Raw genomic sequence first — 25,034 nt, forward strand, 5'->3', positions numbered from 1 at the left:
TGTTTTTGGGGTTCAGAATTGTACCTGTCTATGTATCTACGGATATCTCTATAAAAATGCTATTACAGGCCAGGCATAGTGGCTCACGCCTGTGATCCCAGCCCCTTGGGATGCTGAGGCAGGTGGATCATTTGAGGTCAGGACTTTGAGACCAGCCTAACTTACATGGTGAAATCCTGCCCCTACTAAAAATACAAAATTAGCTGGGTGTCGGGGCGCATGCCTGTAATCCCAGCTACTCTGGAGGCTGAGGCAGGTGAATCACTTGAACCCAGGAGGCGGAGGTTGCAGTGAGCTGAGATCATGCCATTGCAGTCCAATCTGGGCAACAAGAACAAAACTCCATCTCAAAAAAAAAAAAAAAAAAATCATAAAAGGCATAAATTTTTCATTTAAATGGAGCTTACTAAAAAATATCCCGTATGGTTAACATGCAATTAAATGTATACTGTCAATTAAAAAATTAGCATCTGCTAGAACAGAATTCATATTTAAAGTCTTTTTTATATTAAATATAACAATTTGATCTTGAACACGTTCCTAAATTTTTCAAGTTCTTAATTGCAAAAAGGCAACCCAATACCATTTTATCTCAGTGGTTTTTGCTAAGGACTAAAAACAACTTAAAACATTTTGTGTTATGTAAAAGCTATTTCACTAAAGTAGCTATGCTCATTTTTTAAGTTAGAAAAGCAGTAATTTCATAATAAACAAGTGCCAGTTGTAGTCAGAAGAAACAATAATCTGAGGGAAAGAGGAAGAGATGGAAGAATTGTAACGTGTTCTATGTCCTTGTCTGTTGCTAAATGCTGGTTCTATGGGTAGGGTCCAGGGCTTCATCTGAGTGCAGTCTACAATAAGTTTAATACTGATAATCAGTTTAGGGCCTGTGTGTGTATGTTCCCAGTCTAAGATTTCCTAATTTTTCTCATGAGAGGACTCACTTTTAATTTAAAAGGATTATTTTTTGCAAGACTCTTCTTCCCCATTTAATGGCGCTTATATGTTTGTTATATATCAATTTAAAAACACATGCCACAAAGCCTTTATGAATTCAGTTTCAATTTAAAATGAACACACATTACTAATCACAATAGAGACTTAATGTATGTTTAAAATAGTATTTATATATATGTGTGTGTCTTTAGTCTATAGATAATTTGGTTTACCAACCCCTTGGAAAGGAATCCCAGTACGTCTCAAACTGGAAATTGCTGACGTTGCTGACGTATTAAAGTCACTTCCTGATTGGAAAATTCTATATGACCTGGTTAGTTTCTTCCCAAATCATTCTATCTTTAAATAAGCTCTGTGCCTTTAAGAAGAATTATGATTATACCTCATACTATGTATATATATTTAAATGAACAATTAATGAAAATTGTTCCCAATTATTTAAAAAAAAGAAGAAGAAGAATACTATTTTGCGGAGGCAGTGCAAATCCTCCGATGTGTCATGGTGGAGTCATTCTCAAAATCTAATGGCTAGAAAATTGAGTAAACATAGAACTAATAAAGAAAAGATTTCTTCATATCATATAACATCAGCCCACAGAAGAGCACATTGCTGTGGAAAATTTTGAGACAAGCACAAGGATTTTTTTTCACAGTGATGATATCTCATGCTTGCAGGCATTAGTTACAAAGTGAAAAAATTCCTCTTCACATATCAATACCATAGAGGTGACTGTTGTCAATTATTATCAGCATGACCCCATTCTCCCTATCACATCCCCACCATCTTTCTTTTCAGCATAAAACACAACACTATATTTAAAGAAACAAGACATTAATCACGATTAAAAACTCTTCCTCTCACTCTTTGCAAGTACCTGACAGAAAATGCTCCCAGTTGACATTCCATTCATTTGAATTCTGCTTTCATTCCTCAAAACACTGGCACTATTTTTTCTTTCCAGATCCAATTTGTAGGACAAAAGCCATTATGTAACCATAAAAGTAACTTTTCCTCTTTCTAATTTATGAAACTTGTGATCCCTACCAATGCTCCATAAAACTATAACCCATTTCTAATATCTTCTTCCTTGGTTCCATTTCATCTTTTCCAAAAAAAAAAAAAAAAGCTATTAAGTGAGAAGTCACTCAATGCCTGCTTTCTTGATAGATTTGGAAGCTAGGCTTAGGAACCCAGCCTACCTCTATCCTACTGTTCATTGATTCATTTAACTCACAAATATTGACCAACTACCAAGTACCAACATCCTAAGCATCAACGTTTGCATATAATGGTAGGTATTTTGAGTGAGCACTAACTCTGTACTCGGCACTGTGCTAAGCACTTCCATTATTTTCCTATGCACTGGATACTATTATTATCCTTGTTTTACGTAGGAGAAAATTGAGACAGATTAAATAACTTGTCCAGGAATTCACATAGACAGTTTATATCTTAACCCCTGATAACATGGTGAAGTACTTGTTTCTAACAAAAGCATTCTGGACATTAAAGGGCCTTAGAGTAAGAGAGAAAAAAAGCCAGAAAAAAAAAAGGAATAGTAATAATAATTTTTTAAAAAGTAGAAATAAAAAGATAAGGAGTTAACATCCATTAGATTCCATTTTCTATTCAAATATGTATATTTACATGCAAATGAGTACTGCTGAATTGACTCACAGTTCTTAGGTCCTATAGAGGAGTGCAGTGAAAAGGAAGACAATTTACACAGTACAGAGCTGAACATAGGACTTACAAACAAAAAAGTTAAGTAATACAAAGTAGCTTCCCCAGGTGTAAAGTACCGGGTCTAGAATTCTATGAGGCTAGGGAGAAGATAAACCACAAAAGCTATAAGAGATCACAATGAAAAGAGATCCGTAAGCCTAAGAAGCCCAGGTCCTTGAGGAGAACCATGAATTTGAGCAGGATTTGACTAATTCCCTTAAAAAGTAGCCATTCCCTCAAAGTACGACTCCACCAACATAGGCAGGAAAGTGGGAGTGAGGAAGGCTTAAAGAGTTTTCCAGCCTGGCTGGGGTCAGGCAATTTGCTTGGGGAAATAGTGGGAGCAGAGGTTGAAAAGACTGATGGGCTTCACATTTGTGGCAGGCCTTGTCCAAAAAGCAATGGGAAGTCATTGAAAAGTTTTGTACAGGGGAGCGACAGGATTAAGGCACTATTTAGGAGGAAGTCATATCATAAGCAGTAGCCTGATAAATGGCAAATATGACAGAAGGAAAAAAAAATAACAGGAGTTTTCTTCACAATGACTAGACTTTGAGGTGATAAATGCCTGAGCCACATTAGAAACAGGGGTGTCAGAAGGAAGGCGCAGATGGGAAAGGCTTTTCTGGGCGGTGGCATTTAAATGCAAGGAGGGCGCCTGAATCACTGACCGACTTCAAGTACCGGAGTTTTCGTGACTGAGGTTAGTAAGTCACACACACAGCTCTCCAAAGGCATGTACGGGGAACGCCAGCCTTGGCTAAAGGACTGATTCAAGTTGTGTCCGTCACCCTGAGCAACCAAAACCACCCACTACAGGGCAGGTGACCCCACAAAGCAAACCAACCCATCTGGTCCACGCTCCCCACCTCCGGGAGGGAGATGGAAAAGTTTCGGGAGTAGTCCCCGACCAATCGGAAGGACATTTTTTCATTCCTCAACCACTACTCTCAGGTGCTCCAGGGAGGGAGGATGACTTCCGGATAGTCCTCCTGTCACTCCTCCCTCGGACCAATTATGAAACTCCGGGCACTCTTGACCTCACCCCGTTAGGGCCCGGGAGGGGTTCCCTAGTATAAAGTTCGCAGCACCGGACAGTTGAGCTCACTTGCCTGATATTTCCAGTGTCAGAGGGACACGGCCAACCTGTGGCCCCTTCTAGGCTGTCAGCCGCGCTCCAGCCACTGCAGCGAGCCGGTCTGCTCCTGCCCTGCCCGTGCGCTCCCCGCAGCCGCCCTCCGCCCAGCCCCAGCGCCCGCGCCTGTCGTCGATGCCCGCGGGGAGGAGGATGGAGATGCTCTCTGCCGGCAGGGTCCCTGCGCTGCTGCTCTGCCTGGGTAAGTTCTCCCCCTCTGGCTTCCGGCCGCCCCAAAGAGGAGACAAATAAGGAAGGCTCCTGTGCATTTGTCATTCGACAAGTACAGAGTTGTCTCCAGGTTCAAGTGTGCTCTATTTAAAATTATGTCTTGTTTTGTGAGTCTGTCTTTCCCTGTGGTGGGATTGGGGGTGGGGACTGGGAATCGATGTTAAAATGCCTTTTATTGGTGAATTAGTTAATGGCATATATGTTATGCATGGATTGAAATACCTACTTATTAAGCAAAATAAAAAGTTGTTGAAAAAACTTTTTTTTTCTTTTGAAAAGTTGCCAGTCCTAGAAATCTAAAGGCCTGGAAAACACTGTTAACATTTCATGTCTTGCTTCTTTTTGTTGGAGAGTGGCGAATAGAAACTGGCGTAAGACTTTTTTTTTTTTTGCGGGGCCGGTGGGGGCGGGGGGAAGCTTTTCCTCCTCTGTCTTGCACTCAGTTTTCTAAAACCTAGCCTGGTTTAGCTTTCCCGGAGGAGCTGGTGTGCGCCAGTGCCAGTTGGCTGAGCTCCAAGAAGCGAGAAATAAAACGCTGGTCGAGAGTACCTGGAGCAGAAGGGCCCTGGGCAGGTCCTGGCGCTTCCCATCGCCCTTCGCCCCTACACCTGCTGCTTCGGTTTTTCCCCTGCAGCCTCCCAAGCAGCCTCTGGAGCAAGCGCTCTGCACTTGCTGCTTATTGCACCCCGTAGCCTGTGATGGCTGAGGGTATTTTAATGCCAGTCTTCCTATTTGAGATGATTTAGTTCAAGGGGAAATATTTCCTAAATAGCCTTTCTATAAAAAAAAAATTACTTATTTCTAATTCTTTAAACTTCAGTTCAAGGAACTTGAGAGTTTGAAGTCGTATATGAATATCTTAATAAGAAAATAAAAGTTACCACCAGTCTCATATTCTCCCTGAAGTTGGAATGAGGCTAATTCCCCAGACACTCTGACTCTACCTGTGAAGGATGTGACTGTTAAATTATTATTTTGACACACTTTATCTCAGGGGTTGAGAGACGTAATGAAATGCATATTATGCATAGTTGAAACTTACAAGTCTAAGTCCAGGAACACAAGTGGAAACTAGATATGTGATTTCTGCCAAAACTGAGCTAAGAAAGACTTGCTAGAAGATTCTCAGTAAACAATGTGGCTTTGCTGTCTTTGTTTTGAAAATAATTAAATTAGAAAGGTGACAGTCTTCCTAGAGTTAGAAATTAACCTCGAGGTCAGAAGAACTTAGCACTTATTATTTTCCCCACATGTAAGGTTGCATCAGAACAACGCACATGTCTGTTCGGGGTGTTTTACTGAATATTGTAATTTGAGACAGCAAGAGCCTGTGAATAACCTGGTTACTACCTAGTGTGTGTGTTGTGTGTGTTTTTGTTGTCATGAAAGTGCTTACCTCCTTTATTGCATTACTTAATTATAGTTCATCTATTTCGTCAGCTGCCAAGCCCATTTCCAAATGAGTTAGGTCAGTTTCTGTTTTCCCAGTTTGTTTGGATATTTCTCTGCCACTAGGAAAGTTCCTGTTTGAAGTTCTGTATTATCTCTCTAAACTCTATTCAGTTATGCAGAGCCCATAGCCTTATTTTAGCAAGACCACATGTTATTTCTGAAATTGCCTTCTTTTCCCCAAACAAAAGATTTCTTAAAAATTCTTTTCCCAAATCCTGTCCTCCTCCCCCCAGAAAAAGAGACAGACATTTATTTTAAATTTTAGCATACATATTATAACTGCTTTATGTAGAATTTGTATGTAGTTATGACTAGGGAATAAAATTCCAGCCTCCACCCTTAACACATGCAGATGTAAATTGCCACTCACAATCATTTGGTGGTTTTTACATTTTATATGTATTTGATATTGATGTTCTTGTTTTATAAATTGGGGAACTGTGACCCAAGTTCCCATGGAAAAGTAGTGACAAAGTGAGAGAGTTCACACTTGGGCTTGCCAGCATGTTTGGCCTACTGAACATTAAGTAAAATAGTTGAAATACTGGGTAACATTTTTCTAAATAATCTATAATTTTAGAGCAGAATTGTCTTTTTTAATCTTGTGATTTTTCTGAAGAGAGGAGGAGAAATTTTTATGTTGAATTCTGCAGTTATGTTCAGGGGCTTTCTATTTTACATCAAACATTTTTTTCATTGCCCACATGGATTTTTGAATATGTTCCTGAATGACATCCCCAAGACAATTTAGTCCTACTTCATCAATGAGAGAGAAGTAAGCAGAAGAAATATTCTTTTTTGAAAATATGAGAAGCATAAATCTCAATGAGACAATAGGCTTGTCTTTGATCATTTCTGTTGACCCTGAGAGTTTATGAGTTACCTGAGTCTTGGCACAATCTGAGATGACAAATCTTGTCCGAAAACATGATGACAGGCCTTTCCTGTCTGGATTTTGACCAGGTACCCTCGCTACCTTCTTCATAGTCTTGCCATGTGAGCAGCTTGGGTAATTTTGGTGTCTGATTCAGCACTAGGACCCTAATCCAGGAGTTGAGGAAGAGAACTAACAGTTACTAAATGCCTACTGGGTGGCAGCCATGTTGTGTATTAGGTACTTTAAACACATCATTACCTTTACTTCTTAAAATAACTGCGTGAGGTAGATCTGATTAGCCCAGTGAAGTCAAGTACTTTACAAAGACTCAGAGATAGTAAATGGCCAGGTCCCTCTGTGATAATGAGGAAAGAGCCAGTAAGACTCACGGCTAGCAGGAGCGTAATAAACATAGCAGATTCTAATGGAGAAATTCCAGAGCAGCCTGAGGCTGCTCCAGGGCTCAGACCCTCTCGTACGCACAGCACATGTACAAATGGGATTTCTGACTCTGTGCAAAATAAGGCAAATAAAACGTGACTATTCTCTTAAGCTGTGCTAAAATATGTTGAATTTTTACTTAATGCTCATAATTTTTAATCAACACAGTTCCTAAGATATGATTTTTATTATAAAGCAGTCATTGAAGTCAGTTGACTGGGGTCCTTATTTTTATATTTTCCAAGATTTACATTAAGTAAAGCAATAAAGAGGGTAACTTATGTCTGTTTTTATTCCTTGTATTCTTTGTATATTATTATGAATTGAATATAGCATCGATAAGGGATCAACTTGGAATCTATAGCCCATTCCGGGTAACTGTGAGAACATAAATGTATTTTCTTGGTTTTAAAAAAATAACAATACTCATATAGTCACTTTGGAGAAACTGAATTTGAATGTTTTCTGTCTACTTTTGCAAAAGATTCTCCCATTTCCTGGTTAATGTTCACGTGAAAGATGCAAATGTCAAGTAAGAAATCCTCTTCAAAGAGAATGTAAATTAAGGCGGGGTTTCCTCATCTGTCAGTCTTTACTTTGAGTGTAGGCCTATACAAATCGTCTAATTAATATGGCTGTGACTGCTACTGGGAACATTCCATTGGGAGACAATGAGAACGCTTCCCAATGGTGTAATAGAAAAGATCCTCAGGGAGGAGTAGTCTGACAGCCATTGCCTTGACATGGCAATTCTGGAACCTTTGGAAAAATGAAGTAATGAGACATACTCAGTGTCCTCTGGAGATGCAGTTTACGTAAGATCAGGTGTTTAGTTATAGGGCACATAAAGGTTGAGTGGCCTTCTAGGTTAAAGTAATGATTTAACTTACTAAGATACTATTTATATGATGATTTGATAATTGTCCAGAAAAAAATGGATTTTTAAATATATCTCATAAGATTCTTAATATACATGTGTATCCTACATCTCTTTTTTAAAAAATTTCAATAGCATTTGGAGTACAAGTGGTTTTTTTTACATGGGTGAATTATACAGTGGTGAATTCTGAGATTTTAGTGCACCTATCACCTGAGTAGTGTACATTGTACCTAATGTGTATTTTTTTTAATCCCTAGCCCACCTCCCACCCTTCCCCGTCTGAGTCTCTAAAGTCCATTATATCACTCTGTATGCCTTTGTGTACTCATTGTTTACCTCCTATGTATAAGTGAGAACATACGGTTTTTGGTTTTCCACTCCTGTGTTACTTCACTTGGAATAATGACCTCCAGCTCCATCCAATTTGCTGCAAAAGACATTATTTCATTCCTTTTAATGGCTGAGTAGTATTCCATAGATATATGGATGTATTCCATGGAAATATATGTAACATTCAGAAAGAAAAATGTTGAACCTTAATCTCTTAGGTTAAAAATCCTCTATTTTAAATTTGAGGCATGAAAGTGATTGATGTGTGCACACACACACGCATCTTTATGTATGTAAATTGTATAGTTTTAAATTAAGAGGCATAGTGTATAGTGTATAAAACACAGATTTCATGTGCCATTTTTTTTATTTCATACTTTCAGAAAGAGTGATTTATCTCTGAGCCTCAGTTTTCTCTTCCCAAAAAAAAGGTTATCTGCAATAACCTTGTACGTAGATTTATTGGATAAGATGATACATGAATTCATAGACAGCACTTTTACATTAATTCATAGAAAGCACTTTTAAAATTAGTGCTGTCATCATCAAAATGGTTTCTTACAATAAAAAGCCTTAGTTCTTACAATAAAAAGCCTTAGTTCTTAGGATGCCTTTTTAGCCCAGAAAGTTATTATTGTTCCCGTTTTACAAATAAGGAAACAGAAGTTACACAGCATGTAAGGCTTTAGGTTTGAATATGCTGTACCATTTACTAGCGATGCCTTCAAGTCACTCTTTACTTTTGGTGAAAGTACTCACTCTTTAAGATTGGAAAAGGAGTCACTTCCTTAGGCACTTCTCTGATAAGCCCTGACCCTCCTCCATTGCACCTTTCCCATTCCTTTTGTCCTATGACCCTGTCACACCACATGCCACACTGTAAGTGTATAACTCTGTCCCTCCTTGCTGGTGCTATAGTCATCTTTTATCATTTCTATTGTGATAGGCTTATAATAAACACAATAAATGTTTGTTAGATGGATGATTGCATTGATACTTTACTCAGAGTTATCACCACTATGTTATAGACTCAATTAGCTGTACTTTAAAAACGTATTTAAAAGTATTTTAAAAATATATTTTGAGAAGCAAAATATCTTGAGGTTAAGTCACAGTTTTGGAAAATTCAATTCTGTTGTTGTTTCTGATGAAGTCTAATAAGTTTTCTTCCCTCTCTTTCACATTTTTATCTCTTTTTATAGTCTGTATTAACTGAAGATATTCAAGTGTGTGTGTGTGTGTGTGTGTGTGTGAGAGAGAGAGAGAGAGAGAGAAAGAGAGGGGTTACCGAGCCATGATATGACTGAATAAAGTGGCAGTGATTGACTCCCAGTGGCAGAAAGAGAAGCATTGTTTTAGAAATTAAAGAAACCTTAGAGAAATCTAATCTGAACTTCATTTCACCCTCTACTCCACCTCACTCCTTGTTCTCTGTTTTCAAAGATAAGGAAACTCAGTTGCAGGGAAACAAAGTAAGTATGTGAGCTAGAACTGGATTCCATTTCTCATGAGACTAATGCAGGGTTTTTCAACCTTGTCTCAGTTGACATTAGGGACTAAATAATTCTTTGTTGCGGGGGCGCTGTATTGCAGGGTGTTTAGCAGCAACCCTGGTCTCTACCCACTAGATGTCAGTAGCATCCCCTGGTTGTGACAACCAACATAGTCTCCAGACATTACCATATGGTGGCAATGGTTCCCAGGAGCAATTTTGCCAACCACGGATACAATTTTGCCAACCCTGGTTGGCAATTTTGCTCCTGGTTGAGAACCGATAACATAAAATGTACTTTTTTTTTTTTTTTATTGCTGTTACACATTGCCACCCATAATTCACAGTTTGGACAATTAGTGCTTGAGTTACCAAGACATAATTAATTTTAATGATAATCTGGATACAAATATAAAGCCCATTCTCATGTTTAAAAAATCAGCTTGGCAATATTTATTGCTGATTTTAGCACCATTCACATCTAATAATGATGAGTCTTATTTACGATGGAATCATGAATACGTTCTCTGATTATTCCTTTGATAACCACCCTCTACCTCCTTTTACAACTCTACTCTCTTAGGTCTCAGCACACTTAATTTTCTTTTTTCTCTAATTTGTTTTTCTCTTTTCTTGGCCACTTCTGTCTGCTCTCTACTACCTGTTTCTCAAAGGTCTGTTATTTTCCATTCTATACTATTTTCCTTAGAACATTTAAATGACTTCCATTCCTTTAAAGGTAGTATCTCCTCATTTGACTTTCAAATAGACTTCTCCTAATCTCCAAATACATTCTTATTTCTTCCCAACAACCTCAGAAATATAAATAGGCAATACCTACAGATAAACATCAAACTCAAATGTGTTCACTCCCTTCGTGCCTTCATGTCCAAACGCCACCAAAAGTCTGCTGTCCTACCTATGTCTCCTCCTTTTTTAATGGCAGCATTCTCTGTTTTTTTTTTTTTTTTTTTTTTTTTTTTTTTTTTTCTAGAAACTTGGCATCATCTATAAATTCTCGCCTTTCCTTACCACCCTTAGGTGTCCAACTCCTTTCAGTCTATTTAGGGCAAGAACAATGTCTTTTGTACCAATTTCTTTCCAGTATTTTGTTCAATATCTTGCATGTAGACAACTCCCAATATATATTTATTGAGTAAATATTATTTGACAAATGTAGTTACTAAAAGCAAGGATGGTAAGCTGCCCTCCTTTTTGATTACTGGATTGTAACTAAGCGCATCCCACCCGGCTATCATGCTATGGAGGCATACGTGGCTCTCACTGAAGTCAAGGTCACCAATGTCAACTCAAACTATATTTTCATAAACTATATGATCTGAAAGTAGAATTCCTTAGCAGCCTCCAGTGTGTGAGTTGTATTATGTCGGTTCTCTGAATAAAAAGTAATTAACTTCGAGTCTTTTGAAATCATCTTTAATGTATTCCCTTTCTCTTTTTTTGTGTGTGCTCACTGGTTAAAACATTATCCTTGCAGATTCATGTTTGGCCATAGGCATCTACAGAGAAAACAATGTAGTCAATATGTTTCTCAAAATGCCATTAAATATCTAAGCTTCATGCTACAATGTGGCCATAATGAAAATAAGGCAAATTGCAGACACTTATAGTCCAAACTGTTGCTCCTTTAGAGATTTTTCTTTTGGAGTAATAATGTAAGAATAATTTAAATTGGATTTATAGGAGTAGAAGCGAGAAGCCAGATGGAAGGGAGTCAAGGTACAAAGGTTATAAAAAAGCTCTTCTTATGTAAGATTGTCTTGAGGAAAATAAATATGTTTCCAACAGAAAATTTGAAATAATATTCTATATATGAAGGTTTGGCTTTTAGGGGATGCAAGTCCCACCTTTAGAGATTTTAGTCACAAAATTCAAAACACTCAGATAATTTGAATTGACTTTTTCTTTTTTTTGAAACAGAGTCTTGCTCTGTCGCCAGGCTGGAGTGCAGTGGTGCAATCTCAGCTCACTGCAACCTCTGCTTCCCGGGTTCATGTCCTTCTCCTGCCTCAGCCTCCTGACTAGCTGGGACTACAGGCGCCCACTACCATGCCTGGCTAACTTTTTTTTTTTTTTTTGTATTTTGGTTTCACCATGTTGGCCAGGGCGGTCTCGATCTCTTGACCTCGTGATCCACCAGCCTTGGCCTCCCAAAGTGCTGGGTTGTACTCTTTACACAAGGGTTGGTATGTATTCTCCTGCATTCTGGAAATACTTCCATTATGAACAAGATATACACCTTTAAATTCATATTTAGGGTAAAATAGATAATTCCCTTATATTTTGACTCACTGATTCTTTATTTGACTAGCTTTAAGTATAGTACTATATGATAATATGTAAGTGAAATATATTAGCATTTGAAGTATGATTTAGAAATGACTACCTAAATTGGAGAATATAACTTAATGCTTATGACTAGAAACACATGGCATATTAATATTTTTGCTACTTGGCAAGGAAGATTCTATAGCTATTTTTCAAAACTCAAAATTAAAATAATTACTTATTTTTAACCTGTTATATTAACCTTGGGTTTCATATGTTTTGTCTCAAATTGCTATAAACAGTTTTTACACTTAGGTCTTAATGAAGTGTAGTTACAAAGCAAACATTAAAAATATATAGGAATAGAATTATTACTGGCAGAAGGCAAGGTTAGCTTTCTATAGATTTATATATATGTGTGTATATATGTGTATATATGTGTGTGTATATATATACTCTCTGAAAACTAGAAGGTGCTGACAGTAAGTCTTTTCAGTATCTGATGTGATAATGAGTTTTAGAGTTATTTTGACCAAGGTGAAGCAAGAGCTTATCAAATAGTGGAATTTAATTTAAAACAAAAAGACATCCAGAAACAGCAAAGGCATATTCACTCCTTAAAAGCACACAAGACCCAACAAGCCTGTTATGTTATAGACAAATTCTAAAATCACAGACTGCCATGGAAGATGGTAGAAAATGAACAGTCTGAGCAGGCTGGCATGTGATCACAGCAAAAGCGTGAACAAAGAGGATTTTGCTATGTGTTTGGGCTGGACAAATGCTACGACCCAGCACAAGTTTGCTTTTCTGGTCTAAATAGCCTAAAAGGTTAAATTGGGAAAATGAGATGCATTTCTTTTATTCTGTAACTTATCTGATTTTAATTTGGATCATTTTAATTTTCTTGATTGTTTTCCAGAAAAGTCATTTCATCCTAAGATTTGCAACTGATTTTGCTGACTTGGCTTTGATCATCCAGTCACCAAATCCTAGCCTCTTCTGTACTGGCCTCCTTCTGGATGAGCCCTCAATGTGGTCCTTAGGAAGCAAGGTCAATCCAGGCACAGTGGCTCAAGCCTGTAATCTTAGCATTTTTGGAGGCCAACATGGGAGGATTACTTGAGCCCAGGAGTTCAAGGCTTCAGTGAGCTGTGATGGCACCACTGCACTCCAGTCTGGGCAAATGAGCAACAGCCTCGAAAAACAAAGTAAATATAAATAAAAAGGAAGCAAGGTCAAAAGAAACCATATGCAATAGGAAGTGCATTTTCTACATCTGGCATTTTGTCTGACTGTTGGGCAACCACTTCGTAGTGCTCCAGGGCCCACGACATTTACTGCTATTGCCATTCCTGTGATGGCACTCAACCTCTCCCACGCGTGGCCCCCAATATTGTGTAAGGGTGTAGGCTTGGCCCTGACTCACAGGGAAGAGGCGATTTGTATCCTCTGAGTCACTGGCACCACTTCCTGCTGGCACATCTGAGATTTCACTGAAACATAACCTGAAAAATGAAGGTAGAGAGATATATAGGTGAGGTTCACATTCCTAAAACCCATTTGGAAATTTGATAGAAATAGTGACCTCTGAATGCATTCCCATTTTTATAGCTGTATTGTAAAAGAAGCGCCAACTGCCAATTTTGAGTTTACAGATCATCTGTGTTACATCACCTGGCAAGAAATTCCTCTGTATCTTAGTTACCAATGCCACCAGACCAGAAATGCCACCAGATCTGTTTTTTTTGACACAGACACTATCTAAAATCTTTAGTATTATAGTGAATTATTTGCTTAGCAAGAATCTACTGTCAAGAATGAAAAAGCCAAATATAATATTTGAGGTCCAATCATACAGAAATTATGTTCAAACAACACTAAGGTCATGAAAAACCTGACATTAAGGAAATATATGCATATGACTTTAGCATTTATTCCCTCCCTGTATGACTCATTAAAATAATGACTAGCGATTCTTAAGGGTAACCGCATAGTGGATATAGTATTTCTCTGGAGATAGATTTTGTATTCATTGTATCACATTCACTCTTCTACCCTAGTTTGCAAGTGTTTGGGAGCAGAGGCCTATTGCAGGAACATTTGAGAACTACTGTTTTAAAGCAATAGTGCTGTGCAGATGGACATGACTTAGAATTAATTTTGCTGTTTTATTGGCCACATCCATCCATGATGGAATGGCATTTATACATTTTAATTTGAAAGGAACATTTAAAATTGTATACGATTCCACCTGTAAAATATCCTGCTGTAGGATTAATGCAGCAAGTCTCACAGAAACTATCCTGAGCAATGGACTGTGTCCAAGGGAGCGTCACAAGTAAGGAAAGCCCAGTTTTTGTGGAGGCACACCCTGAGCTGAACATTCTTTAATTAAGAAAGACAAATATTTCACCTGTGGCCTGAACAACTGGAACAAAGTTTCCAGCAGTGGAAAAACTAACAACTACTAAAAACCTTAAAAAAAAGAAGACTAACAGCAACACTCCAAAGTAAGTTGGATTCTATAATAGTTGCAGGTTGCAATTGGAGGCAATTCCAAGCAGAAAACGTTAGGCTTTAGTTTATGCAAAGGTTAGAGAAACTGGCTTCAAATGTGCATTTTTTTCTCCCTGGCTAGCATTTTCCTAGAAGTAGAATTAGTAATGTCTTCTCCAAAACTTTCCTCAGTTGAAGAAATATGTAGGAACAGGAATGTTAAGGATGTAAGCACGTGCAACTAAAGCTCCAATTTGTATTGAGGAAACTGTGTTAGTTAAAGGATTTAATTCTTCAGTAGTGAAAGTATGGTGAAATTATTATTGGGATTTAAAATAAAATGGACTTGAATGAGAATCTAGCTTATCCTCGATAAAAAGCTTAGTGAAATACTTTTCATCTTGGTTCAACTGATAATGAAATCTAAGCTTTAGCTATTTCTTTGTCATTCAATAAAAATATATTTTTGTGTGGTTCCATAAGAGCAATTGAAGCAGCATGTATATTGTAGAAAAGCATGGAGTTGGGAGGGGATAATTCTGAATCTTTAAAAACAACAGAATTTTCAAATCATTGAAGAATAGGAAATTTGATGTCAAAAGATAAATTCGTAACTCTTCTCTTTGGTGATCATAAGTGATCTTAGACAAGATATTTAATTTAAATACACTGAGGGTATTTGAGACTAATAACTACTTCACAGAATTAAGTGTGAAATTTGATATATGAAGTTACACATTATGATGCTGATGCCGATGTGTAATTTAGTTTTCAGAACCCAAAAATATACAATTGGCTGAACAGATACAAGCCTTCTCTAACTGAGAAAAAATAAAATTCCTGTATTACATGAATTAAATTTTTCTTTACAGTACCAAATTGCAGAGATGTACAAACTTGTTATAAACCAGTAGAGGGCACTGTCCGCATACACTGCTAATACCAGGGGCTAGAAGTTGAGAGTCAAGAAACAAATATTTAGGGATATGTCAGCCATTTCAGGAAAACAACAACAACAAAAAATTAGTTTATTTCACTGTATTCTTCCCCAAAATCTATAAGATAGGAAAACTTAAACATTAAACTCTTTTTAATGTTTTCAAGATCACGTAGCTCAAGTTTTCCTCACAAGACTGCAGAAAAGTAAATTAACTTTTTCGAGATCACGTAGCCCAAGTTTTCCTCACAAGGCTGCCTTCCGCCATACTTTGTGGTCTCTATGTTGGGTTAAATACTCTACTTCAGTTACAGCTACCATAATTTATTCTCTGTGATGTCCATTATACTCTAGTATTATTGCCTATTTCCAAATTCTATAAAGTGGCCCATTTAACAATATGTATCCTTGGGAAAAGTTACTTAAACTGTATATGCCTTAGTTTTCTCTAATGGGGATAATAATAGTATCTTCCTCGAATTGGCACTGAGAGGACTAAATAGTATAATAGAGATAAGGTGAATACGACCATACCTTGTTGTATTAGTTTGTTTTCACAGTACTTCAAAGAACTTCCCTGAGACTGGGTAATTTATAAAGGAAAGAACTTTAATTGACTCACAGTTCTGTATGGCTGGGGAAGTCTCAGGAAACGTACAATCATGGCCGAAGGCGAAGGGGAAGCAAGAACCTTTTTCACAAGGCGGCAGCAGAGAGAGGGGAGACGGAGGAACTTCCAAACACTTTTAAAACCATCAGATCTCATGAGAACTCACTCACTATCATGAGAACAGCATGCAGGAAACCACCCCCATTGATTCAATCACCTCCCTCCCTACAGATCCCTCTCTCAACACATGGGGATTGAAATTGGATATGAGATTTGGGTGGGGACACAGAGCCAAACCTTATTACTGGTACATAGTACCTGTTCGAGAGATGGATGGTCCTCTGTCTGAACTGTGAAAGGAGTGGAAAGTCGAATATATTTTGTTGCCTTTATGAAGGCATTAATCATCATTTCATAACAGTTACCACTTACTTAGCTACTTCAACGAAACAGGTTGATTCAAACTCTTCCTGTGCTTACAGAAACTGGATTCTCAATGTGGTTCATCTGGCATGGCTATTTCTTCTCATGTTAGATAGAATATATTCTGATTTCACCCAGATTACCTTTACCTAGCTGCCAATCAGTCAAGGAGAATTTTCAGGAGTAGGAAGTCATTCTATTTATCACGCACCCTAGGCCAACGAACACCTGAATACAAACGAAAATGTCCAGCGGACTAAACAAAATAACATGGGAGGTATTTTTTCTCAAAAGACCACCTTTAGGGTGTAGAAAAAGCAAGCCTAACACACATGTCCATTATCCCCCACAGTAGGTATTATTCACTTCTTCAAACAAAATATGTCTAATTTTTTTCAAATCTCAGTTCTGAAATTCGTTATTCCCCAAAGCAATTGCAAGCTGAAGCCATTAATTAATTTAGTGGAGCTTAATTGCTGCTGCTACTACTACTACTACCACATTAGTATTTACTATATGACAGTTACTCAAATAAATTGGAAAGAGTGTTTGAAATGCAAATACCTAAAGCTTAAACAGAAGCAGCTAAAAGCTCTTAAGTAAACATGTGTGCAATTAACAGGGTTCTTCTTATGATGCTTCCTATACAATTCAGAAACTACTTGAGTCATTCTGATATCTATGTTCCAACATTTTATCTTTTCACTGAATACACATGATGAAACAGCTGATTCAAACTCTTCCTATGCTGACAGAAACTGGATTCTAGGGCTCAGTATGGTTCATTTGGTATGCCTGTTCCTCCTCATATTAGACAATATATATTCTGATTTTACTTAGCTTGCATTGTGTTAATTAAAATCTATATTCATGTGTAATGCAATGCAAAGAGTAACTTAGGTACATAAATCAATAAGAATGTTTCTTAGGTTGAGTTTCTTGTTACCATAAGTGGAAACTGATTTTTTATTTAGAGCCTTTTTTTTTTTGTGATGGGGTCTAATTTGGAGCCCATGATGGAATAAAATAGTGGAAATTCTCCAACTGATGTGCGTCTTAGGAAATAAAACTTCAAAATCAAATCTTTGAAAATGTTGTTGTGAAATATTTAGAGCAGGTCAAATCTGTAACCATGAATGTAATGCCAAGGCTTTTATCCTTCCACAGACTAGCTGGGGGTGTTTGTATTTTCTGTTATATGCCTATTTCCATGAATTATTTTGTTTTATGGTTTTGATGGACCAAATCAAAGTACTGCAAATCAAAGTACTGCAGTTATGTAGAAATTTGATCAAGATTTCTTTCCTTAACACATTAATTATATATCTGATTTTTCTTCATAAATAGGTTTCCATCTTCTACAGGCAGTCCTCAGTACAACTGTGATTCCATCATGTATCCCAGGAGAGTCCAGTGATAACTGCACAGCTTTAGGTAAGCCCAAGTTTGTCAATGTGGCATCAAGAGACTACACATTTTTAAACAGAAATATAAGCTCAAAGACCATACGTATGTGATAATAAAAAGAAAAGGGTAGGAATAGCTGCTATATTACTTTTTAAACCACCTTATAAACTAATGTTCTGAAAAAATTATATAAAGGAATAACTGGTAGGAGAGGGACCAGACAAATTATATACACAGATTTGACTGTGAAGAGATAGGGAACAACAACAACAACAAATTGCATTCCCTTTGGTCGTCTCCTGGCTCTTTACTGCAAAACATTCTCAGAGACCACACTGACTGGATTCCGGGCAAAACAGCAAACCAGGAAAACTTCGTACAGAGTAGGTTCTCTGTCTCCCTTTCTATCCCTCTCTGTCTCTTTGTAAGAAGAACAAATGATGGTCGTTTCTTTCTAGGCACAGTGTTTATTCAGAAAACATTTATCGAGTACTTAGCATGCACCAAACACTGTGCTAAGGCATAGAGATACAAAGATAAGTAATACAGTTTTTTCCCCACGAGAATTGTGGACTCCAGAAATAGTCCAAGGGGGATCAGCTTTATCTTCAGTCTGAGCTACAAAATCAAGATAACTGAGTTATTTTGAGGAAGCAGGATATTTTCCATAACAACTTTATCTTTTGTCCCTCACCATCAGGTCTCTGGAGGTTCAGTCAGCCTCCCCCCATCATCTTTATTTTTTTTTTCCTTCTTTGGTTATTTGGGCAAGAGTATTACAATCAAGTTGCTATTTTAAAAATGATTTTATAAGCATCTTTCACATTTTGGTATCTAAAATTTTCTAAAATGAGTTTCACACAGAGGCTCCTATTTTCATTGTTGTATTTGCCTGACAGGCCTTTCTCACTCAGGGTTTGTCTAGTTTGGATTCAGGCCTCATCAGTAGAGATATTGGGAGACTGGTTAATTCATTAATGGTAACCTCAACAACTTGAGAACATACACCAAAGCCAGCCTTACTGATGAAAAATCCACTATAGAATTAAGCTCCTTTGAATTAATTAATGGTATGAGCTTGCAACGGCTTTGGGGAGTAATAGATTTCAGAAATGTTTTGGGGCTTGAGAAAAATTAGACATATTTTGCTTGAAGAAGTGAATAACACCCACTTGGAGAATAATGACACGTGTGTGTTAAATTTGCCTTTTCTACCCTTAAAGGTTGTCTTCTGAGAATGAAATCCTCGCATGTTATCTTCTTTTGTTTAGTCTGTTGGACATTCTCCTTTGTATTCAAGTGTTTATTGATTGGTCTAGGGGGTGTGACAACTAGAGTGACTTCCTACTTCTCAAAATTCTCCTCGACTGATTGGCATCTGACCTGTTTTGTTGAAGCAGCTCGGTGGTTACTGTTATGAAAGAGCGAGAAATTCTTCCATACAGGCTAGAGAATATATTCAACTTTCCACTTCTTTTACAGTTCAGACAGAAGATAATCCACGTGTGGCTCAAGTGTCAATAACAAAGTGTAACTCTGACATGAATGGCTACTGTTTGCATGGACAGTGCATCTACCTGGTGGACATGAGTCAAAATTACTGCAGGTAATATGTCAGAAATAAACAAATACATTTTGTAAAATTTTGTTTTATAGATTTAGGGGTACAAGTGCAGATTCGTTAGTGGATATATTCAGTAGTGGTGAAGTCTGAGTTTTTAGAGTACCCACCCCTCGAACAGTGTGCATGGAACCCATTAGGCAACTTTTCATCCTTTAACCCCTCCTAAAACTCTTCTACCTTTTGAAGTCTCCATAGTCTATTACTCCACTCTCTATGACCATGTGTACACATTATTTAGCCCCTACTTGAAAGTGAGAATATGTGATAAACAAATGCAGTTTTACTCTTTTTATTTCTATTTTTATACATTGAAATTACCCTATATTTCCATGGGATGTTAAATGCAGTATATATATTATTAGAAACTTTTCTGAGTTTTTACAAATTAGGTAATAAATAGTGGCTTTTAAATTGCACACATATGTCAGAGGTGCAGAGCAGGGTGGGCTTCTGATGCCTCTCACACTTGCCAAGATGGTGTCTCTCTGCTTTGGGTCTTTTCCTTCAACTTCTGTATCAGGTATTGTTTTAAGAATTGATTCCAGGCCAGGCGCAGTGGCTCATCCCTGTAACCCCAGCACGTTGGGAGGCTGAGGCGGGCAGATCACTTGAGGTCAGGAGTTCCTGACCAGCCTGGCCAACAGGGTGAAACCCCGCCTCTACTAAAAATACAAAAATTAGCCAGGCATGGTGGTGCACGCCTGTAATCCCAACTACTCAGGAGGCTGAGACAGGAGAAATGCTTGAACCTGGGAGGCAGAGGTTGCAGTGAGATGAGAGATCACGCCACTGCAATCCAGCCTGGGCGACAGAGCGAGACTCCATCTCAAAACAAACAAACAAACAAACAAACAAACAATTGATTCCACTGATTTAGACAAAAGGCATCTCAAATCTATACAACTTACAAAACACCACTGCAGACTGTCATCCACCATGACAGCTGAACACAACCATCATTTAATACCACAATTTAGCCCAAGAGCTATGTGGAGCCCTTTTATCATTACTGATCTAACTCAATCTTTGAAATCCTCTTTACAACCTTAGCAAATTTTGTTGATTTCTTGAATTACAGTGTGATATTAGTCCTTATAAAACTAATTCAGAACCATGATTTTCTTTTTAAATAACTGATTTTTCTTTCTTCTGTATTTTCCTTAAGGTGTGAAGTGGGTTATACTGGTGTCCGATGTGAACATTTCTATTTAACTGTCCACCAACCTTTAAGCAAAGAATATGTGGCTTTGACCGTGATTCTTATTATTTTGTTTCTTATCATAGTTGTCGGTTCCACATATTATTTCTGCAGATGGTAAGTCAGCGTGTTTTTTATACTCTGCTTTTATAAATTATTTTTACATAATGCAGACCTATAAACTGGGTAAAAATATGGATAAAGTATTAGAGAGATAAGATCAAACGTGTACAAATGACATTTACAAGAGTTGAGAAACTATTAAGTATTATGCCCAATACCTGAGAGATCAGATCAATTGTACCCCAAATCTCAGCATCATACGATATACCCTGTTAAGAAACCTGCACATGTACCCCTGAATCTGAAATAACTTGAAATTGTTTTTTTAAAAAAATGTTTTTGCTGCAGAACATCTGGATTGAACTTTATGATCAGCTCTGGTACTTATTACCTATGTGAGCTTACATAAGTCAAATTGAGAGTATCAATTCCTTTCTTTAGAAAATATGGACAGAAATTCTTATCCTACATTAGTTACAGGGTGGCTGCTTTTAGTGTGTAATATAATATTTCATGTGAAAGTAAATCATAGGAAAGGGGCTACTGTTGTAGTTAACCACCTGAATTTAATTCATCAAGTCACATTTTTTCTTTTATAAAAACAGCCTTGTAAATTAGTAACCTCAGAAGCTTGGGTTATCTTACCATTTAAGGCAGACTGGTGGAACTATTTCTAGAGAATTATAAAAAACGGTTGTTAAAAAAGAGTTTGTGTTAGTCCCCCCAAACAGTCGTACCCCATCCTCATGTGCATTATTGTCACGAGCTGAAGACAGAAAAAATAGAAAGTGAACACTAAAGTCTAGTTTGGCAGGATTTTTTCAGGGTTAGGAGCAAAGGATGGGGACAGCGTGGATTAATTAACAGCAGTTCCTTTTAAAATGTCTCCATGAAACATATTTTGAAACAGGTTCAAGTTACTCAAGGTGGATTTAAGTTTTTATTTTTCTGTGAAAGTAGCGCACTTCCAATTTTGAAGGTCTGAAAGTGTGCTACTTTCATAATATTAAATTTATTTTGTCCGTATGTGATTTTAAGTATCCATCAAATAACAATGCCTTCATAATAAGTTGCCATGACAGAACTAAATACTATTAAAACTGAAATATGCCTGAAAATCTTTGACCACAATCCTTCCCTTTATAGATGGTGCACTGAGGCTTAGAGAGGTTCATTCACATATCCCAGCTCATATAGTTGACAAATGCCAGAGTTAAGAACAAATTCTTTTTAATTCATATTCTTCCAGTAAACATAGACATGATGTGGTTTCCTCAAAGCTACATGTCTCATTTCCAAAATAGGGACAAAATAAACTCAAAAATATTAGGAAAATAGCTTAATTAATAAATGAAAGAAGATTCTCAATTATGACAAATCTATGAATCCTAGCTATGAGACCTTGGGCACGTTATATATAACCCATTTGTATTTCACTTTCTTCATCTGTAAGATGAGGATGGTAACAGCAAATGTGAAGGTAAAATAAATAATGCATATATAGCACTTAGAAAATTGTAGGTCACCAAATTAGTGCCTGATAAATATTATTTTTATTTTGATTAGTGATAGCATTATATCAATATGATGGACAGAGTGTATTAACGTAGCATGATTTGTAAATATTCATTCCTTAGAAGACAGGAAGGAAAAAGAAAGAAAGAGAGACAGAAAAAGAAAACCTAAAACTCAGACTTAAATGTGGCCACACTCCTCTCGGAATTTCACAATATTCATGATCACATTAAAGGCTTGGAGAAACTCTTTAAGTGTGTTTTATCGTGTCATTCCAAAATTGTTTGACTACAGCACACCACCTCTTCATCCCTCTTTTTTTTTTTTTCTAACCTTGTCCAACCTAAATCTGTTCAACTTTGTCATTTTGGAAACACTATGCTAATGTGCTTTTGCAGTCCATATATGACACACTTTTTCCTTTACTGTTAACTGCAGTGCTAACAGTTTCGTTTGTGAATATTTCCAGGTACAGGAATCGAAAAAGTAAAGAACCAAAGAAGGAATATGAGAGAGTTACCTCAGGGGATCCAGAGTTGCCGCAAGTCTGAATGGAGCTGTCAAACTTATGGATAACAAGTTTGACAGGGATATGGCAGGGATAACAGCGTGCCTGGTTAATATTAATATTCCCACTTTGTTAATAATATTTATGTTGGGTCAAGTGTTAGGTCAATAACACTGTATTTTAATATACTTGAAAAATATTTTTATTTTTGTTCTATTGTTGACAGACTATTTGCTAATGTATAATGTGCAGAAAATATTTAATATTAAAAGAAAATTGATATTTTTATAAAAGTAATTTCCTGAGCTAATGCTTCATTGAAAGCTTCAAAGTTTATATGCCTGGTGCACAGTGCTTAGAAGTAAGCAATTCCCAGGTCATAGCTCAAGAATTGTTAGCAAATGACAGATTTCTATAAGCCTATATATATAGTCAAATGATTTAGTAAGTATTTTTTTTCCTACTCAAATCAATGATAATTGGTTTGACTGTACCAGGGTTTGATATGTTGGTTGGCACCATGGTGTCACATATTAAAACAGTAATGCAATTGGAATTTGGGAAAACCAAATATAGGTCCTGTGTTAAACACTACACATTTGAAACAACCTAACTCTGGGGACTCTATGGTCTCTTCACTCAGGTCTCAGCTATAACTGTTATATGAGGGGCAGTGGACCGTTCCCTATGCCAACTCATGACTCCTACATGTACTAGTCACCCATCTACCAGATTCTGCCTATGTAAAATGAATTGAAAAACAATTTTCTGTAATATTTTATTTAAGTAGTGGGCATTTCATAGCTTCATGATATTCCTTTTTTTGTATATTACAACATTTATGTGAGGTAATTATTGCTCAATAGACAATTAGAAAAAAGTCCACACTTGAAGCCTAAATTTGTGCTTCTTAGGATATTTCTTTTTATAGGTACTTTGCTGAATTCTAACATTAAATCACAGTCCAAAATTTGATGGACTATTATTTTAAAGTATATGAAGACAATAATTCTACATGTTGTCTTAAGACATGCTGTCTTTTATTCAAGAAAGTTTTAACTTTAAAACAGCTCAGTAAATGGCTTCTTCTAGAATGTAAAGTTATGTATTTAAAGTTGTATCTTGACATAGGAAATGGGAAAAAACTTAAAAATTGACATAGTGTATTTTTCCAAATGAAAATCTCAATTGAAAGCGTTTAAAATGTAGAAACTTAAACACACCTTCCTGTGGAGGCTGAGGTGAAAACTAGGGGTCATTTTTCTGACATTTGTTTATTTTTTGGAAGAGACAAAGATTTCTTCTGCACTCTGAGCCCATAAATCTCAGTGAGTTAATAGGAGTATTTTTGGGCTATTGCATAAGGAGCTACTGCTGCCACCACCTTTGGATTTTATGGGAGGCTGCTTCATCGAATGCTAAACCTTTGAGTAGAGTCTCCCTGGATCACATACCAGGTCAGGGAGGATCTGTTCTTCCTCCACTTTTATCCTGGCATGTGCTAGGGCAATGAAGACATAATAAGCCATGGCTGACCTCTGGAGCACCAGATGCCAGGACTTGTCTCCATGTGTATCCATGCATTATATACCCTGGTGCAAGGGATCACACGACTAAAGTCATCTAAAGTCCTGGCCCTGCCCTTACTATTAGGAAAATAAACACAAAAACAAGTAAAGACATATATTCACATACATATTGTATATATAGTCATATACAAACATGTATGTATGCATGACCTTAATGGATCATAGAACTGCAGTCATTTGTTGCTCTATTAACCATTTATATAAAACTTAAAAACAAGAGAAAAGAAAAATCAATTGATCTAAAAAGTTATTTCTGTTTCCTGTTTAATATAGCTGAAGTCAAAGTATGTAAGAACACATTTTAAGTACTCTACTTACAGTTGGCCCTCTGTGGTTAGTTCCACATCTGTGGATTCAACCAACCAAGGATGGAAAATACTTTAAAAATAATACAACAAAAAGCCAATACAGCATAACAACTATTTACTTTTTTTTAAATTTTTATTTATTTATTATTATTTTTTTTTTGAGATGGAGTCTTGCTCTGTCACCCAGGCTGGAGTGCAGTGGCACAATCTCGGCTCACTGCAACCTCCACCTCCTGGGTTCAAGCGATCCTCCTGCCTCAGCCTCATGAGTAGCTGGGTCTACAGGTGCACGCCACCACGCCCAGCTAATTTTTATATTCTTAGTAGAGACGGGGTTTCACCATATTGGCCAGGATGGTCTCAATCTCCTGACCTCGTGATCCACCCGCCACAGCCTCCCAAAGTGCTGGGATTACAGGCGTGAGCCACCGCACATAGCATTTACATTAGGTATTATAAGTAATGTAAAGATGATTTAAGTATACGGGAGGATGTGAATAGGTTATATGCAAACACTATGCCGTTTTGTATAAGTGACTTGAA

At 37.1% G+C, this 25,034-nt stretch overlaps 1 protein-coding gene across 1 annotated transcript; it reads left to right on the top strand.

Moving 5' to 3' along the window:
* Window positions 1-395: 395 nt before the first annotated feature.
* EREG (epiregulin) lies at window positions 396-24,397 on the top strand. The gene is made up of 5 exons (XM_003898760.5): window positions 396-4,020; window positions 17,627-17,713; window positions 19,169-19,292; window positions 20,476-20,625; window positions 22,556-24,397. The coding sequence occupies exons 1-5, from the start codon at window positions 3,954-3,956 to the stop codon at window positions 22,635-22,637; spliced, it is 510 nt and encodes a 169-aa protein (XP_003898809.1). The 5' UTR covers window positions 396-3,953; the 3' UTR covers window positions 22,638-24,397.
* Window positions 24,398-25,034: the final 637 nt, after the last annotated feature.

This window comes from Papio anubis, chromosome 3, assembly GCF_008728515.1.
Source record: "Papio anubis isolate 15944 chromosome 3, Panubis1.0, whole genome shotgun sequence".
Classification (NCBI taxonomy): domain Eukaryota; kingdom Metazoa; phylum Chordata; class Mammalia; order Primates; family Cercopithecidae; genus Papio; species Papio anubis.

Bases quoted from the DNA above. Each gene is read 5' to 3' on its own strand.
- EREG (XM_003898760.5), top strand. From the start codon at position 3,954: ATGCCCGCGGGGAGGAGGATGGAGATGCTCTCTGCCGGCAGGGTCCCT. The intron at 17,714-19,168 runs GTAAGCCCAAGT...CTTCTTTTACAG, and splicing joins TGATAACTGCACAGCTTTAG to TTCAGACAGAAGATAATCCA. The intron at 19,293-20,475 runs GTAATATGTCAG...ATTTTCCTTAAG, and splicing joins ATGAGTCAAAATTACTGCAG to GTGTGAAGTGGGTTATACTG.